At 33.4% G+C, this 13567-nt stretch overlaps 1 protein-coding gene across 2 annotated transcripts; it reads left to right on the top strand.

Annotated features, from left to right (window-relative positions):
* The first annotated feature begins 6845 nt into the window (after window positions 1-6845).
* Window positions 6846-13492, top strand: LOC146725348 (uncharacterized). Of its 2 annotated transcripts, none has more exons than XM_085496399.1 (11): window positions 6846-7707; window positions 8356-8449; window positions 8597-8684; window positions 8836-8921; window positions 9076-9178; window positions 9362-9554; window positions 9723-9850; window positions 10498-10563; window positions 11213-11259; window positions 11563-11714; window positions 12195-13492. In XM_085496399.1, the coding sequence occupies exons 1-11, from the start codon at window positions 7683-7685 to the stop codon at window positions 12395-12397; spliced, it is 1185 nt and encodes a 394-aa protein (XP_085352525.1). In that variant the 5' UTR covers window positions 6846-7682; the 3' UTR covers window positions 12398-13492. The 2 variants fall into 2 exon arrangements, with proteins under 2 accessions (XP_085352525.1, XP_085352526.1); XM_085496400.1 differs by lacking the exon at window positions 12195-13492 and adding an exon at window positions 11392-11433 and having other exon boundaries at window positions 6873-7707; window positions 11563-11602.
* The last annotated feature ends 75 nt before the right edge of the window (window positions 13493-13567 follow it).

The raw sequence follows: 13567 nt of genomic DNA, 5'->3' as shown, positions 1-13567 counted from the left end.
GTACCAATAAACAGACTTTGTCAATTTTGTAATAACTGCATTGAAGATGAGATCAGTTTCCTTTTAGGTTGTCAAAACTATGAACAGCAGAGATCTCAATTGTTACATAAAATTAAAGTCCCGGCTGACAATAACATTTCTTGTTTCACATATTTACTTTCACATCAAGATAAATTAGTTCAACAAGAGATATCGAACTTTATTTTAGCTGCGACCAAAATTAGAGATTAGATTTCTTTAATAATTTATTTGTGTATTTATTTTGATACATATTTATTTATTTGTGAATTTTAAGTACATTCATTCAAGTTATTTTAAAAATATTGTCTTGTTAACAAAAACTCTTTATTGTTGCAAACACCCTATGTAACCTACTCTTTTTTTTTTCTTTTTTTTTACACGGGAACAATAAAGTTCATTCATTCTTATGAGGTTATTACGAGAATACCTCAAAGTATCGACCCACGCGCAGTGGAATAACCTTATTATTATACATCTTTTCCTTCCAAGGATACACCACGGGAATGCCAAAATCCAAAGTGTTTAGAATAGAATCAGCGAGTTTTTTTTGTGTGGAGTCCGGTCAAACCCTGGTGGCAGCCATGTTTGTTTTTATTATTAGAGGACGCTTACGCGCCTAATCATTCCATATTTGGAATTCGCATTTCCTTATATGGTAGGATGAAAATACCCCGTAAAATACCGCAAAATTACGGCACGCTGTAACTTATGGCGTTACGGTGAGAGATGTATAATAATATTGTTTAAAGCGGAAATAGCTATGAACGTTTTTGTTTTGTTTAAATATAACCACATACAAATTGTCAAATCTTACCAAAATATTGTTTTAGACACAACTGCATGGACAAAGGTTCGACTTTTTCAGCAGCTGACATAACAGAATCTGACGAACTAAATGTTTTTCTATTCTTTCCTTTGTCAATAATTACCCTTTCACATCCATCAGTGATAAGAGAATAATTGTAATTATAGATTGTATAATTACAATTCCAGAGTGATTCTATAAAATGACAGCTCCATGATCAGTGTGAGGCATAAAGGGATAATTTCGTATCTGTCTCTTTTTGGTTACTTGACAGATCATTGGATATAACAACATCTTCTTTTGTGACAACACGACAAATCTTGTTATTTGAAGAGAAAATTGCATCGCTCCGTAGCTTGTTGTGAATTTCTTGTTTTTTCTCAATAATGACTCCCTGTGTCTGACCTATTTTGATCTCCCCATTCTGGGGTAACAGATTGAAATTGCATGGAATCGTTAAGCAGCAGAAATTACGTCCGGATCTTTAATGAAGTTTGATTGGTATGTGTTTGCAACAATGTGAACTTGCTGCAATCTGTATGATGTAGACTGGATTAACTGAATTGTTAAATCTTTATATTTGTTGGTTATTCTGTGCTGTATTCAGACTAAAGCCATTTGGTAAATGTATGCAGATATATCATTCAGTATTCAGTATTTCTATTTTCAGAGTGTTCTCATTATGATCTTGGTTAACTTATTTTGTCTGTACGTCTTCCTTATCCATAAGCATTCACGATGTAGCTCAGTGTTGAGAGAAAATTGTAGTGCTTACTGAAATGAACTTGTGATTTTGCCGAGACTGCTAGTCTCTGATATATAGCGATTGACCTTTACTGTCTTTATCAAGCTTATTTTGAGGCTACATGTTTGAACAATTCGCACTTCAATCCCTTTAATTGATCATTCATTTTTTCACTAGATGCTCTTTCAAAAACTTTAAATGCTCAATCCGAGTAATGTATAGAATCTTAACGTAGCATCAACCTGATCACTATCAACAGGTATACCAGAACTTAAGTTAACTTAGTCTTCAACAATAGCTTCTTTGGCTACCTCCGCTTGGGAGGATCTGTTTAGTGTTCACTTTATAACAGCTCCAATATATCCCACAAAATGTTCAGTGCCTCCACATGTCTTAGCATCATGTTTTAGTCGGTTGGAGTACAAAAATGCATTCGTCCTGTATTTGAACAGCAACTCCATAATGTTTTATTATGCCTTTACATCTATAGCCTGCTACTGGCAAACTTAATAACTCACATACCTGTTGCAGTTTGCTCTGTTAAAGCTGACGAAATAAGGAAGGATGTGCAATATATGCTTTATCTTGAAGATAATTGGTAAGCCAGAACTGAGATGTTTTACCAAGCGTTCTATGGCGAGCATCGTGTTTATATGCCTCAAACGTCTATTGTAATTTCTCTGCGTCAATGTATACTGAACCGATGTCACCATTTGCTGCATATATGATCTAACTTTTCGAAAATATTGCCATGACACTGCAACCACATTCATCATCCCCCAACAACGAGTGCAATGAAATCAAGCAGGGATGTCATTTAGGAAACCCGACTGAAAGATCATTTTCCTCAAATGATGATTCTTATATGAATAGTCCCAAGATGCCGAAAATTTCCTTCATGAGATTGAAATCACCAATGCGAAACAGTTGAGGATAACTCCACACAACTTTGAATGCATTCATTACAGCACCAACATCTTTTGCATGTGGGTTAGTGTAGTAAATCATAATACCTAATTGGTGATAGATAGGAATGTAACATTGGTTTTCTTAGGCAAGAATTGTGCAGTACTTTAGCGTAGTAATAACTGCCAGCCAGAAAATTTAGGAAAGAATGCTTGAAGTCATGAGCCAAAATATGATCCATAAAACATAGTACAACGGTTGATACTGAAGCATGTCTTGTATTTCTGAACTCACATTCTGACTACTTTCATTTAGTTTGGGTGACTCTTCCGTGGCATAAATGCGAATATTTTTCACTCCTTATTTTAGTCAGTGGTAAATTTTGTAATAATATCCAGCGATTTTGTGGTCGTCTGTATAACTGTGTCGTCATAATGTTCCCGAAACTTTGTCATGTGGGTTAAACCAATCATACTGGATTTGTCACTTTCAATATTTTTTATGGAAATTATTTGCCTGGAAGTAAGTGAAAACATATTTGTCAACAGATTCGGCCTTGATTAAAGTTCCTTAATCGTATAAATGCTGTGCTATTTCGGCATGGGCAGTTTCAATGTGATAATCTGATTTATTGCTGTCCCTGTGTAATAGAATTTTAGTTTTTGTCCAGTAAAATTATTTAATTCAACACCTAAAATAAAGTACTTAACATTATGTATTGGGTAACCCCATGAACTAGAATAAGATTGAATAAAACATTGAATTTTGTCAGAACTTGCATGACCAGGCGAATCTTCTAAGAATAAAATAACTAAATTTCTTCATTTCTTTCTTGCAATACCGGAATGTTTGGAGGCCATTACAATTACAGATGAGTGCTCAAAACCACCTAGTGGCTGTCCCGCCAAAAATATCAAAATTTGGGCTACACAGCACGTGGTTTCTAAAAAACAAGTCATATGACTATTTTGGTGATGAATAATACCTTAGACAGCTGTCAATACACTTGATTTGAATAACGAACAAGCCAATCACAACCATGCTAACCATGATGTTCGTAATTGCGTCCTCTGATTCAAAGCAAAACGGAAATAAAGAAACTGATTTCAAATATAGATGGCGTCAATATCACAATAGATAGACGTGTTTGTGGGAAAAAGGTCTAACTTTTACTGCCAGTTGTTGGTGAGTTTTTAGGCTACTTGTCTAAACGTATATTTCAAGTGAAAATACACAGTAACATCTGAGTTTTAACAACATTAAATAGCTTGGGTATTAAGTTGATTCTTGTCACATAAAAATGAACTGTCATTCAATCATTTCTGTTCAAATGTCATTTCATTTAAGACAGAACAAGTTTTTGATAGCTATTAAGTTATATATTTTGTGACTAACAATATTGTGCGACATCTAGAAAGTGGATGGATAATCCATGAAACATTCAACTATACAACCAAATATCCAGTTATTCAAGTGAATTTTATGCGTACATGATGTTTCAAAAACGCTTTTTGTAGGGTGGACCGGCGTGAATCCTTGTTTCTAATTATATATGCAGATAAGTATGAAATATATTATACCCACAAGTCTATTCCTGTGTTACTTGGGTTGTGTAATTTTATTTTGGTTAGAAACACGCATGTATGTCACCTGACATCGTGACATTTTATTTTATTTTTTTTACTTGGCATTTAGATGCATTCAACTAAACATTAAAATTCTGTGTTCCAACACGGTAAGAACCAGCATCAGTGTAGGTGTTCAGTGACCTCTTCAAAATATGAATATTACGCCCTCTATGGCGAACCATGCATGGTCCATACAGCTTGGTTATATTTGAATAAATTACTAGTAACCAAAATCCTTGGGATCGCGTTTACATGTACGTGTACAAATGAACGCGTGACGTCATTAAGGTTAATGAATGTTGTCGTGCGCTTCGACCATGAAAATCGGTTGTGGTCGAAACAGAAACATCAGCTATACCATGATATCAACAAACCCGGAGTCTATATTATGTTGCTGTCTGGTCAAAAAGCGATTCAAGCAAGAAGACAGTGTCGGAATAGAGTCATTTAGTGTAGTGAGTTATCCGTATACATACCACGATAAAGATGTGACGTCAAACATACGAATTAAAATCGCTAATAAGTGTTTTGACACTCATACACAGGTACTATGCATATATAGTGAGTATTTTAAAGCTTTGTGTTCATTTGAACGTTGTGTCGCTGACGAAACAAGAGTGTTGGAATTCTCCGGTAACACACCCAGCATTGATTCATTCTCTGTGTTTCTGGACGTGGCTTACACACAGAGGTTCAACGTCAGAGATGTGCAGGACTTTTCAGTGGCTGCAGACTTCTTACAAGTTACTCCGAACTTTGTTAATAAATTGGCTTTGTGCATCAACAAGGACAATTGGATATTTTTACTAGACATTGCCGATGCTCTGCACTCAAGGACACTAATGCAGGCAGTCTACAGATACGTTGAGAATCACCGATACCAACTGCACACAGGCAAGATGTCCAAACGCATTAAGAAAAAATATAAACAAATATGGCAGGCGGGAATACATGAGCGGATTGAATTATATCATTACAGTTGGCACCGGGAGTGGATGTTCTCTTAGACCGTGGTGCCACTCATATTTTGAATGTCGTAATCTTGAATTTTGACCTCTGACCTCTGACGTATAAATTCACATGTCCTTCAATTAGTAAAAGTTCAGCCACAGTGTTTGTACGACTCAGACACTATCTACACCTAAATGGTATTTATTTTTCAGTGACACAAATGTGGCTGAAGTATTATCCAAGCAGATTATAAACATCAAATTTGAGTTTTCAGTACAATTAATTAATGTATACTGATGTTGTAAAATAACCATGATAATATTTGGTAATCGTAGTCCTAAATAACTATTAAAAATAGCTAGACGTTTCGAGCAATGGCTCTTTATCGATAGCATAGAAGAAAATGTCTAAACCATGTCTATGTTAGCATATACATTTTCTTCTATGCTATCGATAAAGAGCCATTGCTCGAAACGTCTAGCTATTTTTAATAGTTATTTAGGACTACGATTACCAAATGTTATCTTCTATATATCATATTTATCAGTCCGAGCAGCGTTTATTTATTTGTAAAATAAGCGTATGTTTGTGCAATTTAATTGCCGTATGTCACCTTGTAGTACTCTATTATTATAATGTTCTATTTACATGTATATCGACGTGGCATATATAAATTCGTATGTAGGTATGCAAATCAGTTATCTCAAAATAATTGAAAGAGCTAAATATATATGTAAATATTATTGTCACGTGATAACAGTATGCGATATTGATATTAACCGCGTAGGTATTTTCCAGCATCTGATGAGATTTCGCATAAGCAAGTTTAGAACGATTGAAATAACGTGACAAGTGATATTTTCCTATCCTACTGACCACGTTATTATAGCGAGCGAGGTTATTTGCTACCGTTTTTAATATTTCTATGTATAATTTTTCTCCGCCGTATACATTGTCAGTTTCCCTAGCTGAGAAACATTTTGGGTAAATTTATAGTAAGAATAATATCATTACTACGTATCACCAGTAAGCTAAGAATGACGTTTCGCTCAGAATCAACTTGTAGTAAATTACAACCTTATACTAACATTTATTTATTTTTATTTATTTAGATGGAGTAGTAACAAATTCTCACTTCCGGTCTGATTAGACTTAAAATATACCACGAATATTAAATTTTGAGATATCATTTTTGGTATGTGTTGGTTCTTGCATATTTCAACTTCATGGTTTTGTCCTGTAACCAAGTTCGTTTAGTAATTCGGATCTCCCAGATTGCGTAAAAACGGATAGATTTGCGATTTTGACACGGAAAATATCTGAGGTAAATCATTTGCTGCCAGAGGAACCTAAAATAAAACAAAAATTGACTTTGTACTAAAGAAGAATAACGTACGTTCAAGGTCTCCACTCTTTCTAGCACAAACACGGTTTTTATACTTCACGTGTTTTATTTGCCTTCAATTACGTTTTTGTAGTCGTCACTGTCGTCCCTGGAATCTTGCCGATACGGTTTTGGTCCTAATTTACGTAGCTATCGCCGAGAAAATTAAAAAAACGTCGCATTTATTTCATGCGAAAAAGGTAATCAGCATAACAATGTTTTTTTACCTTTGTCACAATTTTTAAATATCCTTGAGTTTTCCCATGCCACAGTGAATTATATTACGAAGAATTGCTCCCCGGGTATTTGTAATACAAATGAGTCCTCCATAAAAATTCACAAAGATTTTTGTCGTTTTGGTCCTCACTGATCACCGCGTTTCCCGGAATCTTGCCGATATCGATTGGGTCGCAATTACCGTAGTACGGCAACCGAGGAGGGTCACGACTACCCCTTTTCGTTTGCCATTCTATTATTTGCTTTTACATTTAAAATTTAATTTCAATTGGCATTTTCACTGAGATTTTGACTTAAATTAAAATTGTGACTTACATTTCTATTCAAAAGTCTATTTGCACTGAAATTTTGACTTGAATTTTTTTGCATTGAGAAATGATTGAGACTTGCATTTAGAATTATACTTGTATTGGAATTTTGACTTGTATTTCAAAGTTCATTTGCATTGGGATTTGATTTGTGTTTGAATTTAAAAAAAGTCATTTGCATTGGGATTTGATTTGTGTTTGAATTTAAAAAAAGTCATTTGCATTGAGATTTTACCGTAACTAGCATTTGAATTTTCACTTTCATTGGGATTTTGACTTGCATTTGCATTTAAAACTTTATTTGCATTGAGATTTTGACTTGTATTTGCATTTAAAAGTTCATTTGCATTGAGATTTTGACTTGTATTTGCATTTAAAAGTTCATTTGCATTGGGATTTTGACTTGTATTTGCATTTAAAAGTTCGTTTGCATTGAGATTTTGACTTGTATTTGCATTTAAAAGTTCATTTGCATTGGGATTTTGACTTGTATTTCGACTCTCATTTGCATTTTCACTTTCACTTGCACTGGGATTTTGGCCTGCATTGTGATTTTGACTTGCATTTTCATTTGTTGCGCTTTGACCCTTGACCCCTGATCCATGACCTATACAGCTCGACCAATAGGGGAGTTCCATTTTCGCACCTCAGAGTAGCGAAGCGTATTCGTGTTATCTATATTATTACTGTGCTGGTTATGGATGCAAAACTATTAGGTACAGGTGAGTTAACATAATTTTTTATCGTGAGCGCATTTCAAGAATACACGCTTATATTGATGGCGAGTTTGATGCATTGTACTTATTTGAAATTCATAGACAAGGCTGCCAGCCGTATAGCCCTGCGTACAGTGCTGTGTGTAAGGGGACGCGTTCGGTTGATAGTGGGGACATCTATCAACCGAACGCGTCCCCGTACACACAGCACTGTACGCAGGGCTACCAGCCGTAATGTGAAGTACTTGGATGAATCCGCCAGTGTTGGAGAGTGTTATGTTACAATCGACAGGCAATACGTTAAATACGAACGGAGTATATCAACAATATTTCAGTGATATTTAGTCCATTCTTAAATTAATACTACTATAATATGTATAAAGATTTAGTGGTGACGGTGGCCAGTCGACTGTGCCCGGAGAATGGGTAGTAATGCAAAATTACCGGTAACATTTATTATTGATTTTACGCCCTCTGGTGTCAAGATTATCAAAATACTACATTTACGTGTATATTATGAAGTGTTATCACGTAATGAATATGTTGATGCTTTTGACCGTTGCCGTTAAATGTAACTAATAAGAACACTGGCATGTTCGGTATCAAGTCACTTGGAATAAATTTGAAATACAACATATTTTTTTTTTATTTCAGACATGGAAGATTATTTACGAACACTTGTGGAGCGCGGTAAAGACAACATGACACTGTTGTTGTATTTGCAAAAAGATTACTGTGTTTCCTGGAGGTAATAAATGTTTATGGGTTTTACTGCTAGACATTGGATTGTTTTATCTTTAAGTTAGTATGTCTAAATGTTAGAAATGTGTAATCATTTACTCTGCACATAAAGAATAATCTTTGTTTCTCTTCAATTCTTAATAATTGTTTTTAGTCTTAGTACATTAAAAAGACGCTTGAAAGATTGGAATATTAAAAGGCATGGAGAATATACACCTGATAATGTTCGAAGAGCAGTGCAAGTAAGCATAGTTTTTCATCATAATAATTTAAACAATCATATGATGTATGAGGTCGGATAAAATAATGTTATACTAAACAAACTACATTTTGTACTTTATTATAATTGAGTATAGTTTGACACAGCATATGAATGTTTTGTTTTTTTTTCAGAAAGAATTGCAAACAGCTAGAAAACTTGTTGGAATAAAAAGAATGTACCAGCGATTGAGACAACATCACCATATGCTAGTTAAAAGGTATCTTCATTCATGACATATGATGTTGACATCCATAATATTGTGTCTAGTATATAGATATGAAAATTGTTGTTCCATGTAACTGTTCATTGTTTTCCTAATGTTATATCGTATTTTCAAAATAATGATATTGCTGCATTTAATTGTTTCACAGAGATCAAGTTGAAGCTATCATGGTGGAGCAGAACTATAGTGCGATGCTTAAAAGACGCTGTGGCAGATTACAGATAGGGGAAAGGCGACGTTTTTTTTCAAAGGTAACTAAATACAAGTAATTTACTGGTTGCTACCAATGCATTTCATAAAAAATGCTTTCTTAAAAAAATCACATTTATTCCATATCAAACATTATAACTTAATTATGCTATTAAATTGCATGTTCTACTGTTTGAACACATAGTAATTTTAGGCATCTGGTATACCTTTTATATTCTTTGTAGGGACCAAACTGGTCTTGGCATTTAGACGGCTATGACAAATTGCTTGGATATAAACGGAATAAATTTCCCTTTGCAGTACATGGATGCATTGATTCCTTTTCAAGAAAAATCTTGTGGATGAGAGTACACCTTTCTAACAAAAGCCCAAATCGTATTGCACTCTATTTTTGGGAAACTGTAATTGCAGAAAATGGTAATTGATTTGTTTTATTGAAATTAACATAATGATAATATGGCATCTTGATAGAAAATAATCTCTTGTTCATCTACACTAATTGATGTGACATGGATAGTTATTAGACAGTTTTAACTTTTTAAAGCTACAAAGCTGATATCAGTGATATCATAAATGCATTCCTAGTTTATCCAAGAAGAACACGGTCTGATGCCGGAACAGAAGTTGGTCTACTTGCTCAATGTCAGATGTTTCTGCATCGAAATACGGATGTCAAGGATGTACATGTATACGGGTCTTCAATAACCAATCAAGTAAGCAACTTAGTTATTTCCTCACCAGTATATATCACATTTTTTTTGTATATGATTGTTCGTGTGTAAATCTTACTGTTATGAACCATGAGAAATTGAATGACTAATGCTTGTGTATATTATAAACATTAAGCATGGAATACACAATTTACAATTCTAGTAGATAGCTGTAAAGAACTGCTTATTAATCATGTGCAATAATTGCAGAGACATAACATTATATTCAGACAGACAGCTTGAATGAAAAATGTACCATCATGTGTCATCATACTACACCTACTATCATAATAATAGTACATCATTATGAGAAACTAAATAAGTGTTTATAATGGATGGTCACATGTGACATTTGTGTGATTACCGGTATATTGGTAAGCACAGAATCATTCTGAGACATTGTATGATAAATTTATAAAGCATGTGCTTTGAACAGTGTCTTTTCTATTTATCTTTCTTTATAATTAAATTATGGTTAAAGCTGTTTCATGATACTTATCAGGGTCTAGAAAGCAGATATCACCACCAACAATAATTGAAAAAAAAGGATTAATAATTTTCTGTTTTCTAATGCCTGGGAGCACACCTGTATGTGATTTATCCATAAACAGGGTTGTTTTAATTTATTTTACTTCACACTATTTTAACAGTGTATAGAAAGCTGGTGGGCACAGCTAAGAAAATACAATGCTCAATATTGGATAGATGAATTCAAGGTGAGATTATACTAAAAATTGTTGTATGTATGCAAGGGGTAGGTGACTAGTTTAATACCATTATAGTGATTGCTGTTTAAAATAGAATGCAACTTGCGCATTTTTTACATGTGTACATATTTTAACAAATATAACACTGGCACTATTTTGTGTTAAAATATGTATACAATTAATCATTGTTAGTTTTTAATTAATAGTTTATGGGTTTTTTTTGCCCCATTGTTAATCTGTTTTTGAGAAAGTGTTAAATAATATATGCATAAACGGGTGAGCAGAATTGTTCCACGAGTTCAGAAAGTATGAAACCATTACCAATCAATGTAGTACTTTAGACAAATCCACAAAGTATTTTATGAATTGTTTGTTGGAACACTTGTTTGATAAGAAAACAGGTTTTTCAATCATTGAAGTTTTATTTACATTTACAAATTCACAGTTTTTGTGAAATAGTTTGTCTCAACAGAAAAAAAAATCTACTTGGCATCAACAATTGGCTACTATGACAATATTTTTTACCCTAGGCCAACAATCCAAATTGTGATATATTATGATATATCTGTACCAAAGTGGTAAAATTCACAGTTATGCAGTTATCATTTATTTAATGACACCCTACCAAATAATTAAATATCACACTCATCACCTGTAGGACCTGGAATGCAGTGAACTTTATGACCCTGATATCAGCAACGACAGGTATGATGCATTATGTTGCTTTTTTCGGCTCCTAAGTGTCTCCAATTTCATTCAACAATGTGTAAATTGTAGAAGTGTCTGTATGAAATTTGTATTACTGTGTGTCCTAATCATGATGTAAACATTATGTAGGTAGAAGCTTTGGTTGCTGTGATAACTGGTTTATGGCTGCAGGTATACATGCCTTTATCTTACTACCTAAATTATTATAATTACCTATACAAATCATTCTGCAGCTTTCCTCTGTCAGTCAATTTGAACACATCTTGAAACAGTCTATGTATCTTGCTGTTTTCCTCTTAGAATGTGCCTCACAGCTGTATATATGCCTTTGATTAAGAAAGAGTTGGATGATTTTGTAGATGAATGGAACACACATCGTATACGTAAACAAAATAGAGTCCTAAGACCTTGTGGTATTCCTGAGGACATATATAATTTCCCTGAGAATCATGGTGAATATGAACTATTATAATAATACAATTGAGTACCGGTATATTTTTAAAAAGCAATACGACTTTATTCTGGGCATGGGAACTGTTATATATGCAATGTCAGTTGACATATTGTTCAATATATAGGAAGGAGATATATCTGATAAGTGGACCTGGAATATAAGATTTATTAAAAGACTGTAGTCATTTTCATTTAATTTGTTATGAGCACAGATTCAAAACATAGTAGAGCAGTGATTTGCATAAAAGAAATTGTCTATTTTGAAATTATGTTGCTCTCATTATCTGAAACTACAAGAGTTATTAAAATTAATATAGTTCAAGGCATATTGTGTAAAACCAGCAATAACTTTAGATATTGGCGTATTTTGTGATACTGCTTGCAAGGACCAATCAGATTACCACTACTTAATACTCTGAAATTCCAATAATTGATTCATACAGGCACCACATATTATCGATTACCTTTATTTATTTTAGGGGGAATTGAATGTGGTTTCAAACCTCGTCAGTCAGACATTGATGAAATTGAAAGAAGACACAATTTTTATGAACATACAGATGGTTATCTACCGGAAGATTTTAGAGAGAAAGTTAAACAATTAAATTTGGATGTTAACATTTCAAATGCAAGAGAATGTTATCTTGAACTTAGAGATCATTTTGCGTCAACATGTACATAGATAGTATAAACCATTAGCCATGGTTTTACCTTCAAATTCAACAGAATGCTGATTTAAGCACATATTGTGGTGAAAATACTTCAAAATCTGTCTAAAATTATTTGTTTTTAGTATTAGTGAACAGTATGTAAACTTTCTTAGTTCACTGTCAATCTATATTTTTTAAACCTGAAGATTTCTAAAATACCAATTTTGACTGGTTACAATAAAGTGGTATATATATATAGTCATCTGAAACTGAAGTGACTTTCGGCGAGTAGCAGTTTTTTGTAAAGTTTGATTCACCATCAGTCAAAATTAGTTTAAACTGATCACAGGATTTAATCAGGTATATTTTTATCAGTCTGCAGTAGTGGACACAGTTTAATATTTATTTGTTTACAGTTTTTAAAATTAGTTTACTTCAGATGGCAGTTACCTAGTTTAACTATTCAAAACTGAATTACAGTGTTCATGTATGGTCATCGAATCAGTCATTTCATTTTTGTGTCAATCTTATAAAGCCACTATACCCTAATCTGATCATTTCAAGTTGATTATATTTATTGACAGAAGTTTATTTCCCATGTATTAATTGCCAGTGATTAAAGTCGATATTACTGAAATCTCCAATATGATTAATTCATGTACAAATTCTGTCCTTCACTTGTGTTCCAGAATGTTAGCCTATTAATAAACAATATATCTTGTGACTATGCCACATTTCTTTATAGCTAATTTACCTACTATTGGTTGGTGTTATGTTTACACAATGACTAGTAAGGGTGCAGTTTAGTGTACGACAAGTCATTGTCAATGACATAGTCCCTGTCTAGTTTTTATACTCTTAATTGTAAACAATGAAAGATGTTGATAGAATATAATTAATGTTGCTGAAGGTCAAATGAAAACAAATCAATGTTTTGGACTCATTCAGCAGAGACTTAAAAACAGTGCAGGTTAACATACATGTATTCCACACAAGTCACAATAAGGTAGCAATAAAATAAGGGATTTATTCTAACCAAGTTTGACACGCTATTTAATAACAAATTACAACAGTTTGTAGGTGTACTTCTGAGATCAATAAACAAACACATTCACTTGCATGAACAATTTATTTCAATGAATATGTAACACATTAAAATGGATTCAGCAGAGACTTAAAAACAGTGCAGGTTAACATACATG

This window comes from Saccoglossus kowalevskii, unplaced genomic scaffold, assembly GCF_978046115.1.
Source record: "Saccoglossus kowalevskii unplaced genomic scaffold, keSacKowa6.1 SCAFFOLD_290, whole genome shotgun sequence".
In the NCBI taxonomy this organism is placed as follows: domain Eukaryota; kingdom Metazoa; phylum Hemichordata; class Enteropneusta; family Harrimaniidae; genus Saccoglossus; species Saccoglossus kowalevskii.
The sequence above is the reverse complement of the archived record's forward strand: the minus strand, read 5'-3'. Positions and strand labels throughout refer to the sequence as shown.

Excerpts from the sequence above, each read along its gene's own strand:
- LOC146725348 (XM_085496399.1), top strand. The coding sequence starts at position 7,683 with ATGGATGCAAAACTATTAGGTACAG. Across the intron at positions 7,708-8,355 it reads TGCAAAACTATTAGGTACAG|ACATGGAAGATTATTTACGA; the intron begins GTGAGTTAACAT and ends TTTTTATTTCAG. Across the intron at positions 11,260-11,562 it reads CCTGATATCAGCAACGACAG|AATGTGCCTCACAGCTGTAT; the intron begins GTATGATGCATT and ends TTTTCCTCTTAG.